The sequence below is a fragment of the Populus trichocarpa genome, chromosome 15, assembly GCF_000002775.5.
Source record: "Populus trichocarpa isolate Nisqually-1 chromosome 15, P.trichocarpa_v4.1, whole genome shotgun sequence".
Taxonomy (NCBI): domain Eukaryota; kingdom Viridiplantae; phylum Streptophyta; class Magnoliopsida; order Malpighiales; family Salicaceae; genus Populus; species Populus trichocarpa.
The window spans coordinates 11,872,066-11,893,862 of NC_037299.2; the positions used below are offsets into that span (position 1 = coordinate 11,872,066).

Sequence of the window (21,797 nt, forward strand, 5' to 3'; positions counted from 1 at the left end):
AAAACAATATTAAAGGATCAACTAAAAAAGAAAGAAAGATTAAAGCTCCAAATATAAAAAATTATAGAAACTAAAAAAAATAAAATACTGGTCGAATAGACAATATTTATGATAAAACATTAAGCACTTTTAGGTTTTTATTAATAAGTTGAAACTCCTATTTTAATTTTTTTTTATAAAGGCAGGACATTTTGCACTGTACAATCATTATATCTTTGATTCAAATATTATCTCTTTCTCCTCGTTCATATATTTGAGTTAATTGCTTCTCTAATCCCTCAAGTTCTACAATGTTTTCTCAAGATTTGTTTTTTAATCAATCTTTTTAATCCATGTTTATCTCTTAAAATGTTATCACGTTTCTCTTAATCTTTATCTTATAATAAAAATTTATTTTAAAGAGGATTGATGATAATCTCCATAATAATTTCGATAAATTTGATATCTTAGGTTTAGAAACCATCCCCCTAAATAAAATTATGGGTACTGATAGATATATCATATTAAAATGGATATGATTTTTATTTTAAAATCAATTTAATCATAAAACTTTAATCATAATCATCAATTATTACACATATAATTTTATTTAAATGAATAAAACACTGTGGTTCTCCTGTATTGACTACTAACCACCCTCCTTTTATTCAAAAGGATATGATGACGAGTTTCACCAGGGACTTATTTGGCAAATTATGAGATTACTCTCCATCAAAATTACTTGAAAAGGGGAAATCAAATCAATCAAATATCAGAGGCTCGTGTCAATCTCTTATTGGATGGAATCGAATCCTTTCGTTGTCCCAAGTTTACTCTGCGTGTCACCCACCTTCCTATGTCTCGTCCTCCAATTTCTTCGATCTCAACCACCTGTTGGATTTGTCATGACCTTGTATGATAAAATTGTAGTCCTTGAAATTATCTTGATTGGTCTTTCCGATCCTAAATTTTTCAAATCTTGCTATGAATGTCAATCATGGACCGTGCTTGTGATGATTACTTCAGAATATTTTAATTACAGTATTTTTAAATTTAATACATGATATTTAAAGAGATGCAGAGAGAAAGTACACAGGAGGCAAAAAAGAAATCGACACACTCATGAATCACTGGGTTCTTTGAGACCCAAATGAAAACGTAATAAAGACAGGAAAATGCATGCGACACGTAAGTGGAGTCCGCTGTAATAACAATGAAATAAAAGGGCCTTTCTGCCAAAAAGAGCACTTTAGTGGTAAGGCTGACTTCTATTCCGTGATTATTTTTTAAAATATATTCGTTTGAAAATATATTAATTTTTTTTATAAAAAAAAAACTTCAATTTTTGTTAAAATGTTTTCCAACCACGTAAACAAACGGCACTGATTTCGTTCATCTTATTTTCTTATCATCTACTACGACATCCTTCCTAATTTCTTTTTATCCTCCCTTTTGCCATATAAAAAAGGTAATATACTTATCTCGAAGGACATTATATATATATATATATATATATATATATATATATATATAGAGAGAGAGAGAGAGAGAGAGAGAGAGAGATATGTAGAGGAACGTTTAATATAAGGTTTGTTTTTTCCTTCTTGGAGGTAGACAAATATGGGGAGAGGGAAAGTGGAGCTAAAAAGAATAGAGAATTCAGCTAGCAGGCAAGTAACCTTCTCAAAGAGAAGAAATGGGCTTCTAAAGAAAGCTTTCGAGCTTTCAATTCTCTGCGAAGCTGAAGTTTCCCTCATTATTTTCTCTCCAAGCGGAAAGTTTTACCAGTTTTCAAGTCATGAGTCAGTACTTCTTCCTCTCCTCTCATGTTTACCTTTGTTTTTCTCTGTGTTTTGAATGCTTTACAAGTTATATAAGCAAATTAACAAGATCAAGTTTATTGCTACGACGGTCGCAGCATGGAGAGGAGCGTTGCTCGGTACCGGAGTGAAGTCGGTCTGCCTGGAACAAATGACCAACGCTCTAGATCCTTGGAGGTAATTACTGTTTCCCTAAATTCTGCAAGTTTGTATAGAAATCCAAATTAAAGCATCATCTTTTTTATTTTCTTGTGCATAAAAAGTCTCTTCGATTTCAGTTAACTGTTGAAGCAATACTGCTTTAAAATTATACATGATGTTGACGACCCGTCAATCGCACGACAAGATATTCGAGAATAGAACCTCCCATACTTGCTGTTGTTTAACAGTGTCGGTACCGTTTTCAAAGGGCTGTTTTGTTTATGTTATTGAATATATTTTTTAAAATGTTTTTTTATTCTGAAAAATATTAATTAATGTTTTTTTTTTATAATTTTAATGTAATAATATTAAAAATCCAAATAATTAGAAAAAAATCATTTTAATATATTTTTAATTAAAAAATACTTTTAAAAACACGTGTTATAAAATAAGAAATAACCAAATCACGAGTCTTATGACTCTTATCCATCCAAATTAAATGAAAAGAAGATGGGCAAGCAAGAACCCGACTTGTCGGTCGAATTTCTGCAAAATCAATGAAGAAGAAGACAAGAACGACTCGCTAGCCATGAATGGGCTTTGGGCTTTTATTAAAGCCTAGGTGTTTCTGGATTGCAGCCCATGGGTCTCTAAATTTATTTATTTTTAAATATTATTTAATTTTGAATTAATCACATTTATTTTTATACCTTTTCTATAAAATAAAATATGTTATTATTACTAATTTTTTCACAACTATCTTTTATGTGGTTTTATATGCATGACAATGTTTTTACTTTAAACTCTTATAATTTTTTAGGTTAAAATTATTATTAAGAAAATATAATTATTCATAATATAATATAATATAAATTTTTTTTCTCTAGTATTTCAATTTTTAGGTACAAAAATAGCGCAAAAAATAATGCATATATTTTTACTCGAAAATAAAATATTTTTTATTAAGTGGAGAAAATATATTTATTAAAAGATTATTTAAAATACATGTGAAAAATGTTTGAATTATATGTAAAGTATTAGATTTTTTTTTTTGTGTATTTTGCTCCGCCTCGTCTCCTACCACAAAACAAAGATAAGACGGGAAAAAAAAAAAAAACTTAAAATTTTGTCCATCTTACCTCACCGAATACAAATCAATCTTATTTCTAACATCTTATCTCTTACTGTCTCTCTATCAAACACTACCAAAATTAATAATTTTATCATTATCATCACATTATTATTTCACAAATTATTATTAATTTAATTATTATTATTGTTATTGTTAAACACATGTCCACTTCCTTGAAAAGATCCTGGGTTTGATTCTCTTCTTCTTGTTTTTTTTTTAAGTTTATATTAATTTAAAAAGTTATAAGTATAAAAATTATAGGGTAATTAATAATCTAAAAATATAACTATTAAATTATCTCATGATTGCTTGCTATGTTACTAATTTATTTACTTTGACGTATAATTTTATTGATTTGTTATCTAATTATTTGTTTATTGGTAACAATAGTCTAGTTATTATTATTTATGTTACTAATTTATTTACTTTGACGTATAATTTTATTGATTTGTTATCTAACAATAGTCTAGTTATTATTATAGTTTATTTGCTTATCGGTTCATACAAAAGGGGTTGACTAATATCTGTCGCCAAGTTCGTTGGTGAATATTATCGATGAATTACTGATGGATTTATCCATGGACAATATATCTATCTTACTGACGGGTTCATTGACAGAATCACCAACAACATATTATGCTGGTGATTCCATCGGAGTCCACTAAAATAATTAATAACTCTTTGTAATTCTCTGATTAAAAGGTTGATCATTTATTGACAGAAAGTTCATCGGTCTTTAAACAAATTGTTTTTTTAAAATGCTATCAAACAATTTCACAATGGCATTAAACAACTTCAAACAACTAATTTAAAATGAAGAACAAATTATATATAATGTAAAAATCAATTACAAATGTTTATACAAAGCAATTACAAGCTTCAACGGTAGATGGAGGGGGAGGGGGAGGAAAATATTGTGGAGGTTCATAGGGGGGAGGATAATGACTGGAAAAGTATGCCTTGATCTTCTTTATTTGTTTTTTTGTTCTTCATATTTTGCCTCCATTTCAGCTCCTAAAGCATTAACTCGTTGTTCAACCAACTCCTCAATGATTGATGATGGTTGACTCGAGCCAAATTGTGGGGTGTCTACAGTCAAGACACTAGAACCCAATCTTATATCTCGGACTGTAGTCATAGAGGTACCATAAACCTAGATTGTATTCTGAATGAGTTGAAGGGTCCTCTCCATACCTGACACACATGATAGCGTTATATTGTTCCCACACCAAAGAAAAACAAGTTAGATATATGTATAAAAAATCAGTAGTCCAAACAATATATAAAAAATTTCAAAGTCTACTTATAAAAAAACATCTCAGCTCGGCTATTGATGAACTATTGCATCCTTTGCCGTCTATCATCTCTCCGTATCGTGTTTTCATATATAATTCTATTGGAGTACGCTCATGCCCAAGCTATGGAGACTGAAAAATAAATCAATACTTAAACCTTATCACAAATAATAACTACTATTTGAAGAAAAAAACTTAAAAATAAAATAGGCTCTTACCAGATGCTTTGCACGGTTAGTGAAAAGAAATGACTCGCTAGTATGCTTGCTAATGAAATCATGAATCTTTTTATTTTTATTTGAGGACCTACTCCGTGAGTGCCTTTTAAAAGTGTCTGACATGAAGAACTATAAATATCTCTCCTAGTCACTCTCTATGATGCGAGGAGGTTTATAATTCTTCGAAACATCAAAATCTTCTGACTCAACATATCTCATAGCATACTTATGTGCACCACACCATAAATCGCACAACTTGGTTAAAAATTTCATTAAGCAAAAAGAAATTTATGAAAAAAAGATTACTATTATTCATAAAACATACACGTCACACATTAAAACTTACATAATTATGTTGTGATTTTCCTAGACTTGCTTTACCACCTATGAGTTTGTTACATCCCACCAAAAACTCACCTTGATTATGCATCTACACGTAAACCTTCACCTGAATAATCATGATTTATTTTTATTGCATCCATCACCATATTCCTATAAGAGAGGAAGAAGAATGAGGGAAAGAATAAGGATTTGGTTGATTATAACACTTTTAGATTTATCGATAAACATATCGATAAAATATAATATTTGTAATTCTAATTCTATCGGTTATCGATCACATATTATTTTAGATGGATTCACCAAAAAAAAAAAAAGTATTCGATAATCATCGAAAATAAATATTCCTCAAATAGTGTCCTGGCTTCAAAGAGCGAACTCATCTTTAAAGATGAGAATTGTCAAGGGTTTACAAGGAGCTTGGTATTGGTACGTTTAGGCAATGTGGGATTCTAACAAGTATTATGAGTTTATGACTCTTTCCTAGTTTTCTTGGTGCTTGATGTCAGATGAATTGCTTGGCCTATCCAAAAAAAAAAAAAAAAAACCCTAATATGTACAAGCATCACTAGACTTTAAGTACAAATACGTGCTTATGATCTCTCAATATCTACTAAACCAAAAATTGATACATTTTTCCCCTTGGAGTGAATTAAATAGATTTCATGATGGACTGCAACATCTTTTACAGTTTCTCTCTGATTTTGCTAGCATCTCATGGATTTTCTACCTCGTTTAACAGTTTTGGAGATGTGAGATTGAAGAGTTAAGGAGAACAATAACTAAAACAGAAGCACAGCTTAGGTATGTATGTTCCATGCACCTCTTTATACCATCATTGTAAATTAATTTATAATGGTTAGCCGCCGCCGCCGCCGCCGCCTCCTCCTCCTCTCCTCCTGATAACTGATCAGTACTATCATCGAACCGTTGCTTTATTAGGCACTTTATTGGAGAAGATATAGCACCGCTGGGGTTGAAAGAGTTGAAGCAACTGGAGCGACAGTTAAAGACAGGGGTTGAGCGTATCCGCTCTAAGAAGGTAGATCATTTTATATATTTACTTAGAAATAAAATAGCAAGAGAGAAAAACAGGGTAATCATTTTATATATTTTTGTGAAAACCCAGTATATATATATATATATATATATATATATATATATATATATATATTTGAAAACAATTAAAAAAAAGGTTTTATATATATTTGAAATGTTATTTTGACTCGCATGTGATTAATTGTGATCCACAGAAACGAGTCATCTCAGAGCACATCAAATTGTTGAAGAGCGAGGTAAGGAGAAGCTCTAGCTCATATGCTCCTAGCTATGTATCTTCAACCATCAGAGCTCATATTAACAGATTATTTCTTGATTTATACGATCATCTTCGGATTTGAATGAAATATAATAGAATATATATTGAATAAAAATCCAAACTTTCTTGTTGAAATATTGCAGCAAAGAGCCCTTCAAGAGGAGAATGCTCGTCTTCAGAAAAGAGTGAGATATTCAAAACTGCCACCTTAAAATTGTATTTTTTTTCTCAAGAAAATAAAAGCATAGGTTAAATTAATTAGAGTTGGAGTTTGAAATTTTAATTATTATTATTATTTGCCTATAATTAATTTTTGGGGTTAATTAAGTTGCATGAGCTGCCCGATGCCAATGTAAGCTCGAGGATTCCGGAACCAAATGCATGTAATGCTTTTCATCAGCAAAGGTAATTAATCAATTTTACTAATTATTAATCCATGCAAATTAATTATTTTTTTCTCTTCGGTTCATCACACAAATTAAGGTCTTTTTTGTTTTTAATTAATGAGGTTGCCTTTAAATTTTAAGCTTACCCTCTTATCATCACAATAAAATTGAGAAAACCGGATCATCGAATTAGAAACAACAAGATATAAATACATTTACTCGATCAAACGATTTTAAATGTATGAAATTACATGATTTTTACAATTGAATGTCTGATATTTAATTTTATCCAAATAGGTGTTCAATTCTGTAATTTTGCATAATAAAGTGTTTAAGTGAATATATGTTAATCAAATATTGATTTATTCGTTAAGTAATTAATTACATGGACGTCGGCATCGAAGATAACAATTATGTTAATCAAATATTGATTTATTCTTTTGCGAGTGCTGAATTCTCGAAATTAATGCAGGATTTTTCTTGAGGGATCTCACCAATAAACAGGCGGTGAACGGTCCTTTACAAGAAGCTATAATCTTCAAAAATGAACCTCGTGTGGTGGCTGGGTTCGTGGTGATAATAAATTGCCTTCCTCTTTATTTGCATAAAGCTCTGGAGGCTGATGATGCCCCCTTGGTATTTCGGTTGTGTTCTTTCGACTTGTGGTGTATAAAGTGTTCCCATGAAAAAGAAAAAAACAAGAGAGAAGTCTATAAACTAAGTGTATAAAATTTAACTAAATAGCCTAGCTCGTGGTATGTTTTCTTTGGAACAACCCCTCTTAATTACAGGAATGATGAACGAGTCAAATCTGTTGAAAAAAAAATTGATCGGATTATGGGATATTTTGAATTTTATTTTAAAATCAAATCGATTTTTCATCAAGTTGATAGATTATGGATTATCCTATATCAGGTCAAAACCATGTTAAATTTAAAATGAGGTTTTTTTTTTAATTATCCTTAATCCGAGGAGTAGCATAGCTGCTAGTTTAGATGATGGCATGTCATTGGCATAGCCGCTGATATAGTCGTCGCTGAGTTGGGGTTTCATCAACTATAAAAAGAGTTTTCGAGAACTGTTTTTTTGTTCATTTTCCATAGATGATATCAATGATGAAGCTAGAAAAAACCCTTAGGAGAAAGATTAGAGGGCTTTCCATGGACTGATAAAACTAGACCTGGGAGACTTGGTGGGCCCAACAAGACTTGAAAAAAAAACAATCTAGAGCTTAAGTCGATATAATATTTGTACAAGTGACGGGAAGAGCGAATTGTATTCTCTAGTCTTAAATGCTTGTTAAGCCTTGTATTATACTTGTTTTGTCTAGAGACATGAAATGTAGAAAGGAGCTATGAAATCTGAGCTCTATAGAAATGAACTCTGTTTATATAGATTTTTTTAAGATAAATATCTTAAAAAATATATAAATTATAAGATATTTAATATAAATATCTTAGATATCTATATAGAGATATTTATGGAGATGTGTATATTATATAAAACACTGTGTAGGTTCGATTGGACTCGATCTAAGAATTAATATTATTGTGTAGTTTTTTCATGTATCATTGACTAGTCTTCGATAAAGTTTTTATATGTATAAGAATCCACGAGGAGGTGCCATGAGCAATTAGATTCTTAATTCTAAATTTGTTTTTGTAACACAAATTCTTAATGAAAGTGTATATACAAAAAATAGACATTTTTTTTATGTACTTGGGCTCATTATTATTACATTATATTATAGAGAACGGTAAAAGGCATAGGGGAAATATTATTTTATCAAGCACTGTGGACTCACACTCACGGGGCATTGCGAGTTTACTGTGTCCATGAGTTTTTTTTTCTGTTTTTTTTTTTACTTTACCCTTTAAGAGCCTAATTGGAGGCTAATTTAGCTAAAATTATTAAGGAATGACAAAATTAAAAAATGAAGGACTAAAATGAAACACATAAAGAAGATGGGTGGTGTTCTTGAATTTGTTTTAAAAACATTCAACTTAGTCATCATTCTTTACTAATTATAACAACTGGATCCTTTTAATTTTTAAATTTTTAATAAAAATTAATTTTAATTCAAAACTTTATTTTTTTAGTTTTTTGTTTAAGAGATGAGAGAAAAAGTCATCATATTTCAGTTATCCCACGGACGTCTTCCAATCCATAACATCTTTAAAAAGAACACAGGAAGGTTTTCAACAACCTAACTCGTCACTTTACATATAATATAATTATATATAAACCAAATATATAGTTGGAAATGAAAGACTTTCTTTTTATAATGTTGTGTTCATTATTCATTAAACAAAAAGATTCGACAGGATAGGATCAAATTATATGACGACCTTTTTCTTTTTCTAACCTTTTGTTCTACTTTATGGATGCAGCCTGAAGAGACCATCTCTAACGCATCAAACCTTTAATCAGACGAGATTGAAAAGATCAAATTATTTATATTTTTTAATTTTTTTAATTTATTGTTATTGTTTTTTTCCAAAAAAAATTATTTCAACCAAAGATTTAAGCTTTTTAAACGAGGTTGTTTTGGTTTCCTTCTCCGCTGTATCTTCGCCAGTCACCACCTTATCCTCCGCCAGGACGACACGATCCCTAGATCCAAACATGATGCAACAACCGGGATTCGCCGGAGTGGGGGTCCCACAACCAGATCAGCAACAGCAGTACCAACAATAACAGCAGCAATGGATGATGCAGCAACAGCAACAATCGCAACCGGTTACGAATAACCGCCAGTTCCTCCTCCGACTCAATACGGTTCAGCCGCCGGAAGTGGGGGAGGTGGAGACGAGATTAAGTCGTTGTGGATCGGGGATTTGCAGCAGTGGATGGATGAGAATTACCTTCTTAGCATCTTTGCTGCCACTGGAGAGTTATTCGTAATAAGCAAACAGGTTATCCAGAGGGTTGTGGTTTTATTGAGTTTATAAGTCGTGCTGCAGCAGAGAGGATTTTGCAGACATACAACGGCACAACAATGCCAAATAGTGAGCAGGCTTTCCGGCTGAACTGGGCTGCCCTTGGTGCTGGTGAGAGGCGCTAAGATGATGGGCCTGATTATACAGTTTTTGTTGGAGATTGGGCTGCTGATGCCAATGATTACCTTCCACAAGAAACATTTAGAAATGTGAAACCATCTGTGAAAGGTGCAAAAGTTGTTCCTGACGATATGGATTTATTAGGTTTGCAGATGAAAATGAACAAAGACGTGCATGGTTGAGACGGTTCTCTGAGACTTTTATTATACTATAGTCATTTATAACGATCCAATATTATTGATTAATACAATTCTCTTGTTTTATTTTTTTCATAGTACGAGAATATCCATGTCGATCGTATCTTGTTGTTTCAAGATTGTGTTTGAAAGTGTGTTTTTTTAAAATTTTAATTATTTTAATTATATTTTGTATTTTTGGTTAATGTAAAATATAAATTTTAAAAAATAAAAAATATATTATATTAATATATTTCCAAGCAAAAATTATATGTCCTTAAATATAATTATTTGTCAAATCAATCGAGATTTATTTTAAATATCCATGGATATATTAGAGAATATAATGCAGATAAGATTATGGAGCGGTTAGAATCAATATAAAAAATCAAATTATTCATGATTTGTAGATTGATTTAATTTGTTACCATAATCTCTTATTATATTCACAATATAAACATGGTCATTTGAAATAATTTAATACTATTTTTAATATATTTATCTCTTATTTTATTTTATTTTTTTCTTCATGCTGTGTAAGTGGAAACTGCAGAGGAGGTCCATTTCGAGTAGAAGCACCACTTAGGTGCAATGGTTATAGAACTGAAAGCTACAGAAACTTCCACAATCTACATTATGATAGCTAGTAGACATACAATTAATTAAGCATATAAAATTAAGATGAGATGTTGAGGAAATTAAGTATATAAAAAAGATATATACTTGCTTCCACTGGTATATATATATAAGCTTAATCAAATCACTCAAGCCTAAACCGTTGCCGAACGCTTGAGATGTAACTTGCAGCTCTGGCATCAATGCTTTCATCACCAGTTAGGAACTTGTCTTGACCATTATAAATGTTATGTGGATGATCCAGATTTCCATCATTTTTTCTGCGCACAGAAGCAACTGATGAAGATCGGCTCGGATTGACTGAGCTATCATAATGCACAGTAGATGATGATGGATTGGATGCTTGATGCAGAGACATGACCAGCTTGACACTGCTGGTACTGAACCACCCTCTTTGCTTATAGTTTGCTTCCATTGATTCAAAAACAGCTCTTCTTTCTTCTTTCTGCTATATATATGTGTGTGTTTTTGTGGTGAAAATCCAGGATCAGAAGTGCTGGTATTTATAGCAGTGACTTGGTACAACTTGTTTCAAATGGATAATGGTCGATCAAAAAATATCTTGTAGTAGCTACAGAATGCTAGCAACAGGATCTGGATCAGCAAGATAGTTGAAAAAATGATCCATGGTGATAATAACTTATCCTGCTTTGGGGGTGCCTGGAGATAACCCTCCAGCTCTGTGCCTATCCTTTTACTTGGGCACTTTACGGGATGTAAAAAGATGCTTCCGTATATAATTTAGCTGTTGAATTTCCAGTCCAAATACATATGTATAATGCTTCTCTAGCCTATGAGATTTTTTCCCTTTTTAACTTTTTGACTAATGGTTATTTTTCCATTCATTCATTAATTAGTTGATAAAAAAAAATGAAAAAGAAAAAAGAAGCAAGTAGACAATCCATATTGGCTTTGGTTGTGGATAATATTCTTGATTTGCTTATATATATATATATATATATATATATATATATATAGAGAGAGAGAGAGAGAGAGAGAGAGAGAGAGAATGATTGCTTCTTAATTTCTTGGCATATTATCATGAATGTGTTCAAAGTTGCAGGAGCACGTGATTTTCCATTGTTCAAAGATGACAGTATACTTCATTGTAGATACGAGGTAGCTTAATTAGTTAGTACTAGGTAAGTTGCCCTGCGCGAACAATGTTAATTAAAAAATAATGTTAATTAAAGCGGTGCTAACTTGTTTTAAAACAAAATACAATAAGATGATTTAATTTAATTTTATGATTAAAACACAATGATGGTAAACGAACTGAATATAAAAAGAAAAAAGTAATTATGATGACTTGCAGAAAAAAAAAATTTATAAAGCTAAATTTCAAGATAACTCAAAATTAAAAGGATGAAATCAAAAAAAAAATAAAAAATATTAAATAAAAACTCCAAGTCAATCCGAGTTAGCATGACAAACTCGTAATTCAAGTCGTGAGGCTGAGCTATCCTCATTAAAAAAAAATACTCAATATTAAAAAAGATAAAAAAAAATCAATATAAAAGATATCAACCCTTTCATATTCTCGCACATAATATTGTTCAGGATGTAGCGAAACCTATGGTTTCTTGGTCACGACCAGCTAAAACTAAAGTTCATTAAAGAGCGTTTCCACGGGGTAGAACCTTCTCAGGGAATATAAGGTTTTTATAAGGCTGATCTTGAGCCACTATCCAAGCACGAATGCCTTTATTTAAAAGAATATTTTTGGTATAGAAAGTCTTAAATTCAGGATCTGCCATGAGTCCTAAAAGTTGTGCACCGCAATGGCTTTATAACTTGTGTTTGTTTCTGTGGTTGAATTATTATTTTATTAATTTTTAAATATATATTTTTATTTTAAATTAATTTTTTTTGTGTTTTTAAATACTAATATAAAAAAATTAAAACATTATTAAATATATTTTCAAATAAAAAATAATCAGATAAATGCGTGATGCAGATAATCTGCTGTAAAAGGATTTTAGTCATGGTGAAATGTCAATTAATATTATAGCACTGAAGTATTGGGGCATGCTATATCATGATAAGGAGAAATTAATTTCCTAGTGGTGAAATCGGACAAGTACCTTAGTAAACACAATAGATAGCATATTTCACATGCTTTTATCAACAAGCACCAGTGGTCTAGTGGTAGAATAGTACCCTGCCACGGTACAGACCCGGGTTCGATTCCCGGCTGGTGCATTCACAAGCTGTGAGGAAATCTGTGCTCATTGTGATGATAGGGTCTATCACTACCGTCCGATCTCCATCCGACGACAAAGAGTGCATCTGAGCTTGTTTTATTTTTTACTTTAAAAATTCTTTAGCAGCTAGTAACTTTTTTTTTTTGGGCTAAATCTTACTGCATGGTAGACAATTTCATTAGCACGAAGTATACCCAAAGTTAAATCAAACAAAAAATTATATTTGCACTTCATAAATATTACCAAATACAAATGGACTCTACTTTCATATGAATTATTAAATATTTACAATATAATATTTACTCTTTCATCTAAATTCATCATAATTATAATTATAATGGTAAAACTCCATTGAGGATTGATTTGTGAAAAAATTAAATTATTTACGTATTAAGTTAATTCAAATTAGTTATTTTTATTAAAATATTGTTTTTTTAATAAAAATATTTTTTTAAAATTAATCGGATTTGATTTGATTGAATTAAATAAATTACAATAAAACTCGTTCAATTTAGATCAATATGTTTTTTTATTTAATTTAAAACTTGACTCGTTATAAATTTTATTACATGATAAACCGTTAACTAAGTCTGACTAAATTTATTAACTATTATCATGATAACTATATGTGAATGTAAATTTACACCCCTCAATTCCTTAAGTGTCTTGAGCCCACTTGTTTGGGACAAGGTTGTCAATTTCGTTCCGTTTCGTCCGGAATGACCGAAACATTCCATACCAATTCAAAAAACGGAACAAAACGGAACAAATTTCATCTCATTTTAAATCTCGGTCCGTTCCATATTTTTCGGCCAAATTCCGCCTGAAACGTTTCGGTTTCATTCCACATATTCCGTTCCGCTCTTGAAAAGTCATTGAATCAAATTGAACCTTGTTCAATTTAATTAATTAAACCACCCAATTATAAAAAGCTCTTTTTTATTACTATTTTCAATAACAATGATATTGATAATAATATTGAAAATTATTATTACTATTTTCATTAACAATAATATTAATTTTTTAAAATTAGATTTATCACTAATATATATGGTTTATATTCATGTTGTTTTTTTCATGTTTATACTTTGTAGGAATTTGAGCAAAACAAGGGATGTTTTAGATTTCATTAGCCTTGAAAACATTGACCTAACTTTATATTTAAAATATTTGTGTTAAAACATTTTATTTTCATAATATTTTGATATTTTGTTTAAGTTGAATTACTTTAAGTTAAATATCTATTTAATCTTGACTATTTATGAATATTTTAAATTTTAAAATTATATTTGTTTGGCATTGTGTTTGTATTGCATAATTTATAATTAATTTATCTTGAATTTGAATTATGTTTGTTGAATATATATATATATGAACAATACAACCCCGAAACGACACGCCGAAACACTCCGAAACTGAAACATTCCATTCCAATTGAAAAAATAAAACATCTATCAAAACGGAATTGACAATCTTGGTTTGAGAAGGTCCTCCCCAGTAATTATTTTAAGTATTTAATCTTTGGGCCTATTTATTTTGGGTGGCTCAACAGTGAAAGCCTCTTGTTTTTTTTTTGGCCAGGCCTTTTGTAGGGTTGATATCTTTTAATTCATGGGCCTTTTGTTTTTGTTTTTGTTTTTATTTTGTTTAAGCTACATCTTTTTATTGGTTGCCATTTGTTTACTTGCTTATTTTTGAACTGTATCAAGTTTTTTCTTTTTATTCAAGTCCTTCTTCTTCTTCTTTTTTCCATTCAAGTCCCTTTTTTTTATCAGGTCTTTTCTTTTCTTTTCTTTTCATTCAAGTGTTTTTTCTACTGGTTCTTTTACTTTCCATTTAATAAATCTCCTTTTTTTTATTATTTGCACGTACCTTTTTTATTGGATTATTTTACTTTTTGTTTAACCATTACATTGCAAATTTATAAAATTAACACTCGGTAAACTATAGAATGATATTTAGAATCGTGATCATGTAATATAATATAAGATAAAAAAAATATTAAAAAAAAATAATAAAAATCCAGTATAGAAGAAAGACATGATCTAATATGGGTTGCAATAGTTACCCACAATATTTTTTTTTTAATTTTTTTGGCCACTTGACTTTTTTATTTCCAATCTAATTCTCTCACAATAAACTGAATATGAGGCTACTATAATGCTAAGAATAAGTTTTGACGTTGAATTAATAATCAATTTGATAAAATAAAAATTCAGTTTTATTAATTCAAATCAATTAAAACTTTCGGGGTCTAATTTTAAACTGAAACAAATATCCAACATATTTTTTTTAAGAAATAACATTTTTATAATTTTCCGACTCAATCTTTGATTATAATCAACAATTTTGTTATGATTTTCTAGTACATATAATTTTCATTCTAATGAATTAAACACACTATAAAATTTAAAAAATATTCTTAATAAAAAAATATTAACAACCTCCACACTTTTTTTGAAGTTAAGAAAAAAAAAATACTTCATCTGTTACCTGTTAATATTAAACTAATTGAACAAAAGAAAAACCCCACTTCTCAGCCATAAAAACCCAAAATGAAACATAAAAAGGCCCATAGGCCCATTTTACAAGCCCGGATATTATTTCTCACTCCATCACTCTCTCCATTTTCGTTTCTGCTTGTTCATCAAACCCAAGCTCCACACAAACAGTTATTAAAAAAAAATGGCAACCACCCTAGCAAGAATCGCTCGACAATCCCTAACCACCACCACCAATCTCTCACTTAACCGTCACTTCGTAACGGAGGCGGCTGCGGCTTCGACAGCGTCTTCAAAATCGATAACGCCATCAGTAGATCGAGTGAAATGGGACTCCCGAGGACAGAGGCAAATAATTCCGTTAGGTCAATGGCTACCGAAGGTAGCTGTGGATGCATACGTGGCACCAAATGTGGTACTCGCGGGTCAAGTTACTGTGTATGATGGAGCATCAGTTTGGAATGGAGCTGTCCTACGTGGCGATCTTAATAAGATCACCGTCGGTTTTAGCTCTAATGTTCAAGAACGGTGTGTCGTTCACGCTGCCTGGAACTCTCCTACAGGTTCGGGTTTTTCTTTTCTTGTACAATTTTTTTTTAATATTTTAATAAATTTGAGCTGGATTAGGGTTGTTAACGTATAATTTTGATTGATTGTTTAGAATTTCGTGATTTAATTGTTGAATTTATGATTGAAGTTTGAAATGATTTGTGAAATGTGGCTTTTTTAGGGGATTTTATGTTTTGGGAATCTTTAATTTGAATCGGATAATTTGTTATTTCTATGATTTCGTGATTGGAATGGATATAGTAATTGAATGTGATTTTAGGGGTTAAAGGACTTCGGCTAGAATTAACTGATTAGAATAGGAGGCATGGAGTGATTGAGAGTGAAAGTAATTGAAGTGCTGATTTATTGTCGGAATTTGAAGTTATTGTGTTTGATCATTTTATGTTGACAGTTGACACGCCATGCATGGTTATTTTTTATTTTCAATTGTCCGTGAACGTCATTTTAGGTTATTGATAGTAGGTGGTGTGAATTAAGGACTGACAATCAGTCTCTTCTTACAAGATTGTAATCAGATTTGGGTGGAATGATGTCCACGAATGATACATTTGCTGGTTTGTTTTATTTTATTTTTCTTCCTTTTGGTTTCCTTTTCTTTTTCAATTTTTTTTTCTATAAATTAGAAATGGTGAGTTTTAATTGATTTTTTTTTGTTTTTGGTTGGGATTTTTGGATATCCCTGCTCAAGGTTCATTTTGTATTGCTTATAGAAAGAAGGAAATAGAAGGTGAAATCTGTAAGTGGTATGGGAAATGCTAGCAACCATCGCTGTAAGCAGTTGCTTTGGATGCTTCATTCACCTAAAAACACTGATTTCAACTGGGGCAACTGGTAACTCATCTTTCACTGTTGCAAAAGGCCAGAAAGATAGCACCCCTCTTATATTGCCCTCGCTCTCTCTCTCTTAGTCCTTGTAGCGAGATTTTCATATCATTTTCTCGCATTCCTTCATATATCAATCTCAGCTGCATCCAATAACCAGCCATACCTGATGTTGTTCTACTTGTTACTTTATTTTCCTGATTAATGTACATGTTTCTGGGATTCTACATATTCTTCTTTATATGCAAAGACATAGCTATTTGTGCTTGTGTTCTTGAAAATCTATGGGTGTAGTTGTGATAATCAATTCCTGAATCTTTATGTATAGTTTGTAAAACGTAAACCAAAATATTCAGATCTTGCCGTTGATTTACTCAATCAGCCTTTTAAGTTCCGCAACCAATCTCACATAAACCCCCCACCACAATAGAAAAAGTCACGGCATTATAAAAGGAGTACTAAAGATAACAGAGGGATTTATTTTCTCTTTGAACCAGACAAAGAGGAAAAATATTATCTGTGATTTAGTGCAGGATTTGTCTGATCTTTTTCATGTCCTCCCGGCTCAAGTGAAAGTTTTTGTTTTCAACATAAAGGAAAAAAAGTACGTGTGTGTGGAGAGATCTTTTAAATAAACAAAACTTTTGATAGAGAGTTGAGGCAGAGAGACAGAACAATGAAGAGTGAAGATAGACCTGGGAATCTCTTGATGATAAAGTTGATTATAAGAAGGAAAAGAAAACACTAACAGGAATAACTGATGACACATTTTCTAAATATATGTGGCTTCATGAAAAGCAAGTGTCAGAAGGTCAGCTGCTAGAACGACTGCCTCTAGCATTTCTCATCCTGGTATTGGTTATAGAAAGAATGAAAACAAAGGTGTTTTGAGGAACAGGAATGAGCTGTAGCTTTCAAGAGCTCTGTTTAAAGTTTGGTGACACTTTGACGCCTGACCTTCATGTAATGGATACTTCATTAATAAAGGTTGTTGTCATTGAACAATGTAGAGATTTGATCTATTTATGACTTTTCTATTTTGTGGATTTTGTGCATGAGTATCATGTAAGCTTTCAGAAAATACATGGAGTGGTGGGAAAGGAAAATAGAGACATAGGAAGGTAGACTAAACCTCCTCTTCAATGATCAGAATCACATTTTGAAGGTGCTGTTTTTAAGCATGTTCAGACCAACGTCTGATGGTTTCTAGAGCATTTTACAATTTTCAATGTTGATACTTGATGGTTTATCTTTAGAATTACAAAAAAATGATGTTCACATTCACATCAATCCAACAAAGTCATTGCTTTAAGCTTTTCATCTACTTTTTTTTTTGCTAGGCACTGTTAATGTAATGTTAGGTGTTGAAAGAATAGGTGTGGACACTTTGACTTTATACGCATCTAATTCTGACTACAAACTAAACACATTATTCCCACAAGGAAAGTTCTTTTCTAATATATTCGATACTTCATTGGAGATTTGAGTTATAGACTGTATCACTGCTGGGTATTCTATGAGCTTACTGATTATGTTCTGTGCATGTGTTTGTGCTTTCATGCCAATCCATGCATGTGTTTTTGCACGTGTGAAAGCTTCCTGTCCTGTAATTTGTTGATTATTTGTGGCCTTAGATCGGTTCTTTCCCAATAGGTTAACAAACTTATAAGAATTAGAGAACTTTGTATTTGAAACTAAAGAATTTGTTGTGTTAAATTTTTCTGCTATTTCTTTTACCTGTTCATAAGAGATTAAGATTTTGGCAACTCCAAATACCTAGTTATTACAATAGGGTCTCTTGCTCGATTTAAAATGTGGACACCTAATATAATAGAAAGTCGTGGTTTGATAAAGCTTGTACTTCATGCTGAAAGAACCTTAGCTTAACCAAAGGGTCCTTAGGTTTGGTTTTTTCTTTTCTTGCTTTTTGCTGTTGCACTTCCTTTTGCTCTTTTCTCATCTTTGGCTGTTTTAAAAGAACCGTATGACTTGTTTCTTCAGCATTTTGTTTGTGTTGAAGTTAAAAATCCAAAATGTTTCAGAGCATCGTTTACCATCTAGATATCAATTATTGCATATCCATCTTGCCTTCTGCTCTAGCTGTTATTTTTGGCTTTCTTTCTCTAATCTTTTGTGGCCCACATGTTGACCCTATCAAAGTTTTCTCACCGTCTTCCTAAGCATCTTGCATTCTGAAAAATATTTATTCACACGTATATGTATGTATGATAGTTACTGCTTGAATTTGTCGACCAAAATTTCTTTATTTTGCTCATGCTCTACCTGTTAAGTCTTGTGACCTGTCTGATCATTCATTTTGCATGCGTCCATAGCATTTGGGAACTGTACCAAATATATATTAATAAGTGATGGAACTGCACTGGCATAAAGTTTTCATGCGTACTATGGGCACCTTACCATGTTATGCCATGGCTCTGTCATTGATATCTTCATGTAGTGATACATGTTATGGCTTCTGAGGTCCAGGGTGAGCTTGGTTTGAGGTGAAATAATGGATGATAATTTTTGACTGTGTAAAAGTTAGATTTTTAAGACGTTTGGCGGGTTAACAAATTGGAAGGTAAATCGAGTGTGTTAAAATATACATAGTGGTAAGATATAGAAAGACAAACAAATTACTGTGTTTTTTGAGGAGAGAGGAGTTTAATAGCTGAGAGGTAATTGTTACTCCCACTTCCTGAGGGCAACAATTACCCTTGAAAGGTCTACACTCCACAAGAAATGTAAACATGTGGCTCCAACGATGACCTCTGATTTTAATTTTTTTTTTGTGTATTTTCCATGTGCCAGGACTGCCAGCAGAGACATCTATTGAAAGGTATGTTACCATTGGTGCATACAGTCTCCTGCGGTCCTGCACAATTGAGCCGGAGTGCATTATTGGGCAGCATTCTATCCTTATGGAAGGATCATTGGTGGAGACACACTCCATCCTGGAAGCTGGGTCTGTGCTTCCCCCAGGAAGGAGAATTCCAACAGGTGAACTTTGGGCAGGAAATCCAGCAAGGTTTGTCAGAACACTGACCCATGAAGAGATACTAGAAATCCCTAAACTAGCTGTTGCAATTAATGATCACAGCAAAACCCATTTCTCAGAGTTTCTCCCGTACTCCACAGTATATTTAGAGGTTGAGAAGTTGAAGAAGAAGCTGGGGATTAGTGTTTGATGCTTTTTTGCTGTCTTCTTTCTATGTATCAGTTGTTAACTGTAGCTTTTCATGAAATAAACAGGTCGAGAACATATTGAAGCAAGCTTCTCTGTTCTTTCTGTTTGTATTTGATTTTCTTTGATCATTGAAAGAGCCGGTTCTGAATTTCAACCAAATAGGTTTGTAGAAATCACCAAGGACACTTTTTTCAAGTGATCCTCCTGTCTAGCATAAGCTTTTGTATAAACTTACTCTATCTACTTTTTTTTTTTTATTTAAAAAAAATCCTTTGTTCAGTACAAGTGAAGATGCTCCATTTCAGTAGACGAAACAGCATTGCAAATGTTAATGTTACCTGCTCAAAACAACTAATGGTGATGTTGATAGGAGGGTTTGTCGTGATGGGGGGCAAAGGATACGACCTTTTCCTCTCTTTTTGTTGCGGAAGAAGTACCTGGCCAGGACTGGGATTATCGAATCCAGGGTTGGTGGAAAGTTGTAATGATAGTTCCATCAACCCTATCCTTTTTGGTTTGTTTCTTGCTCGAATCTGGAGCACCAACCATACCTAGCCATTTTGTGAATTATCAAGATATTGTATTGCAGTGGTAGGATTATAATGCATGGGGGGCTATATATATATATATATATATATATATATATATATATATATATATATATATATATATTTCCCTTCCTGTATTTGGGTCAGGTCAATGGCCATCAAGATAACGCTAATTTAAGAGCTTTCTATTCATCCACCAAGGGCATAGATTAATGGTTCAGGTAAAGTAAACAGCGAGAGGATCCTAAGCAATCAAGTACTGTTCTCTGATAAAACAAGGCAAAGAGCCGAGGGAGGAGCTTCGCTTCTTCGTCTCATGTTGCGGGTGGTCAAAATCTCACTCTCTCTTGAATGATGCGCTAGATTGTGGGGAAATTAGGACAAGAAATTAGGTATGGGGTCATCGGATAAGGAATCAATGGCAGCTTAGCATCTTTAGTGGAGAGAGTAGGCGAATCATCAAGCACAAGGTATAGCCCACCTTAAATATCTAAATAATTAACCAGCAAGTTGATGGATATCCTTTGTCAAAATCACTTTTTTAATGGTCTAATTATTTAAGCTCTTTTAAACACTTTTCAACTGCCCTCCCCCCAGGGCCAAGCATTTGCTCACAGAAGAATTTGTCAAGGCAACCAGTAGCAAATTCACACACCGTCATATCATTGTCATTATTATGATCAAAATTGTTTGAGATTAAAAATCCTATTTTTTCCAATAAAAAGGGCAGTACTGACATCTCTAAAATTCGAAATGGTGATCATGAACTGAGGTGTGGGACGGATCATGGAGGCTTGCCAACTCAGCCTCTCCTACGTTTCCCTCTTCTCTAGCATTAAATTAAGAATTCATGTCACTTAATATTCAGACAGGGAGCTTGTTAAGTGGCATTTATATAAATCTGCATGCGTTGTAAAATTCAAATTATTGTCGTCTTTTGTTTTTATTAAGACAAGATTAATTGCCGCTGTCTTAAAAATATTTTTTCCTTAAATACTCTTCTTTGCTTCGATTAATTTTATTAAATAACTAGGTTTATATATATATCGAGTGATTTGTTTGGCCATGGCCATGATAAGGTTATTAATAGCAGCTAATATAGCAGTAATTGATTCATTATCATACTTTGATTGCAGAGATTAATATCAGTATATATTGAATTTACAGAAATTTTCTATAGCCGACGATCCATTTTCCTGGATATTTTATTGATGATTAGGAAAGAAAGTTACAAAGTCCATAGAGGAGATGGCCAGAGAAAACTCAATTAAACAAAAGATTTAAACACATTCATATTAAAGAAAAATTCAAACCCGTTTGAAGGAGAGCAGTTTTTCTTTGATTCTTTTCAGGGTTTGGATGCCAATTCATTCAAATGATTCTGTGTGAGGAGCATGATGCCAACGATGCTCTTAAATAATTAATTATCGAGCTACCAAGTAGTTATTAATTAATTACTCATGATT

The 21,797-nt window shown here is 31.9% G+C and overlaps 2 protein-coding genes, 2 non-coding genes and 1 pseudogene across 4 annotated transcripts; all 5 read left to right on the top strand.

Annotated features, from left to right (window-relative positions):
- Positions 1 to 1,510: 1,510 nt before the first annotated feature.
- Positions 1,511 to 7,403, top strand: LOC7463134 (truncated transcription factor CAULIFLOWER D). Its single transcript, XM_002321675.4, has 8 exons — positions 1,511 to 1,781; positions 1,898 to 1,976; positions 5,667 to 5,728; positions 5,867 to 5,966; positions 6,178 to 6,219; positions 6,386 to 6,427; positions 6,571 to 6,647; positions 7,101 to 7,403. Exons 1-8 carry the CDS (start codon positions 1,600 to 1,602, stop codon positions 7,126 to 7,128), a joined length of 612 nt encoding a protein of 203 aa, XP_002321711.1. The 5' UTR covers positions 1,511 to 1,599; the 3' UTR covers positions 7,129 to 7,403.
- A 1,975-nt stretch (positions 7,404 to 9,378) lies between these two features.
- LOC112324282 (polyadenylate-binding protein RBP45A-like) lies at positions 9,379 to 9,959 on the top strand (annotated as a pseudogene).
- A 2,671-nt stretch (positions 9,960 to 12,630) lies between these two features.
- TRNAG-GCC (transfer RNA glycine (anticodon GCC)) lies at positions 12,631 to 12,701 on the top strand. The gene has a single exon. It is a non-coding gene; the product is annotated as a tRNA-Gly (tRNA).
- A 5-nt stretch (positions 12,702 to 12,706) lies between these two features.
- Positions 12,707 to 12,796, top strand: LOC112324405 (small nucleolar RNA snoR114). Its single transcript, XR_002978262.1, has one exon. It is a non-coding gene; the product is annotated as a small nucleolar RNA snoR114 (small nucleolar RNA).
- A 2,501-nt stretch (positions 12,797 to 15,297) lies between these two features.
- Positions 15,298 to 20,068, top strand: LOC7454731 (gamma carbonic anhydrase-like 2, mitochondrial). Its single transcript, XM_002321676.4, has 2 exons — positions 15,298 to 15,767; positions 19,408 to 20,068. Exons 1-2 carry the CDS (start codon positions 15,389 to 15,391, stop codon positions 19,782 to 19,784), a joined length of 756 nt encoding a protein of 251 aa, XP_002321712.3. The 5' UTR covers positions 15,298 to 15,388; the 3' UTR covers positions 19,785 to 20,068.
- The last annotated feature ends 1,729 nt before the right edge of the window (positions 20,069 to 21,797 follow it).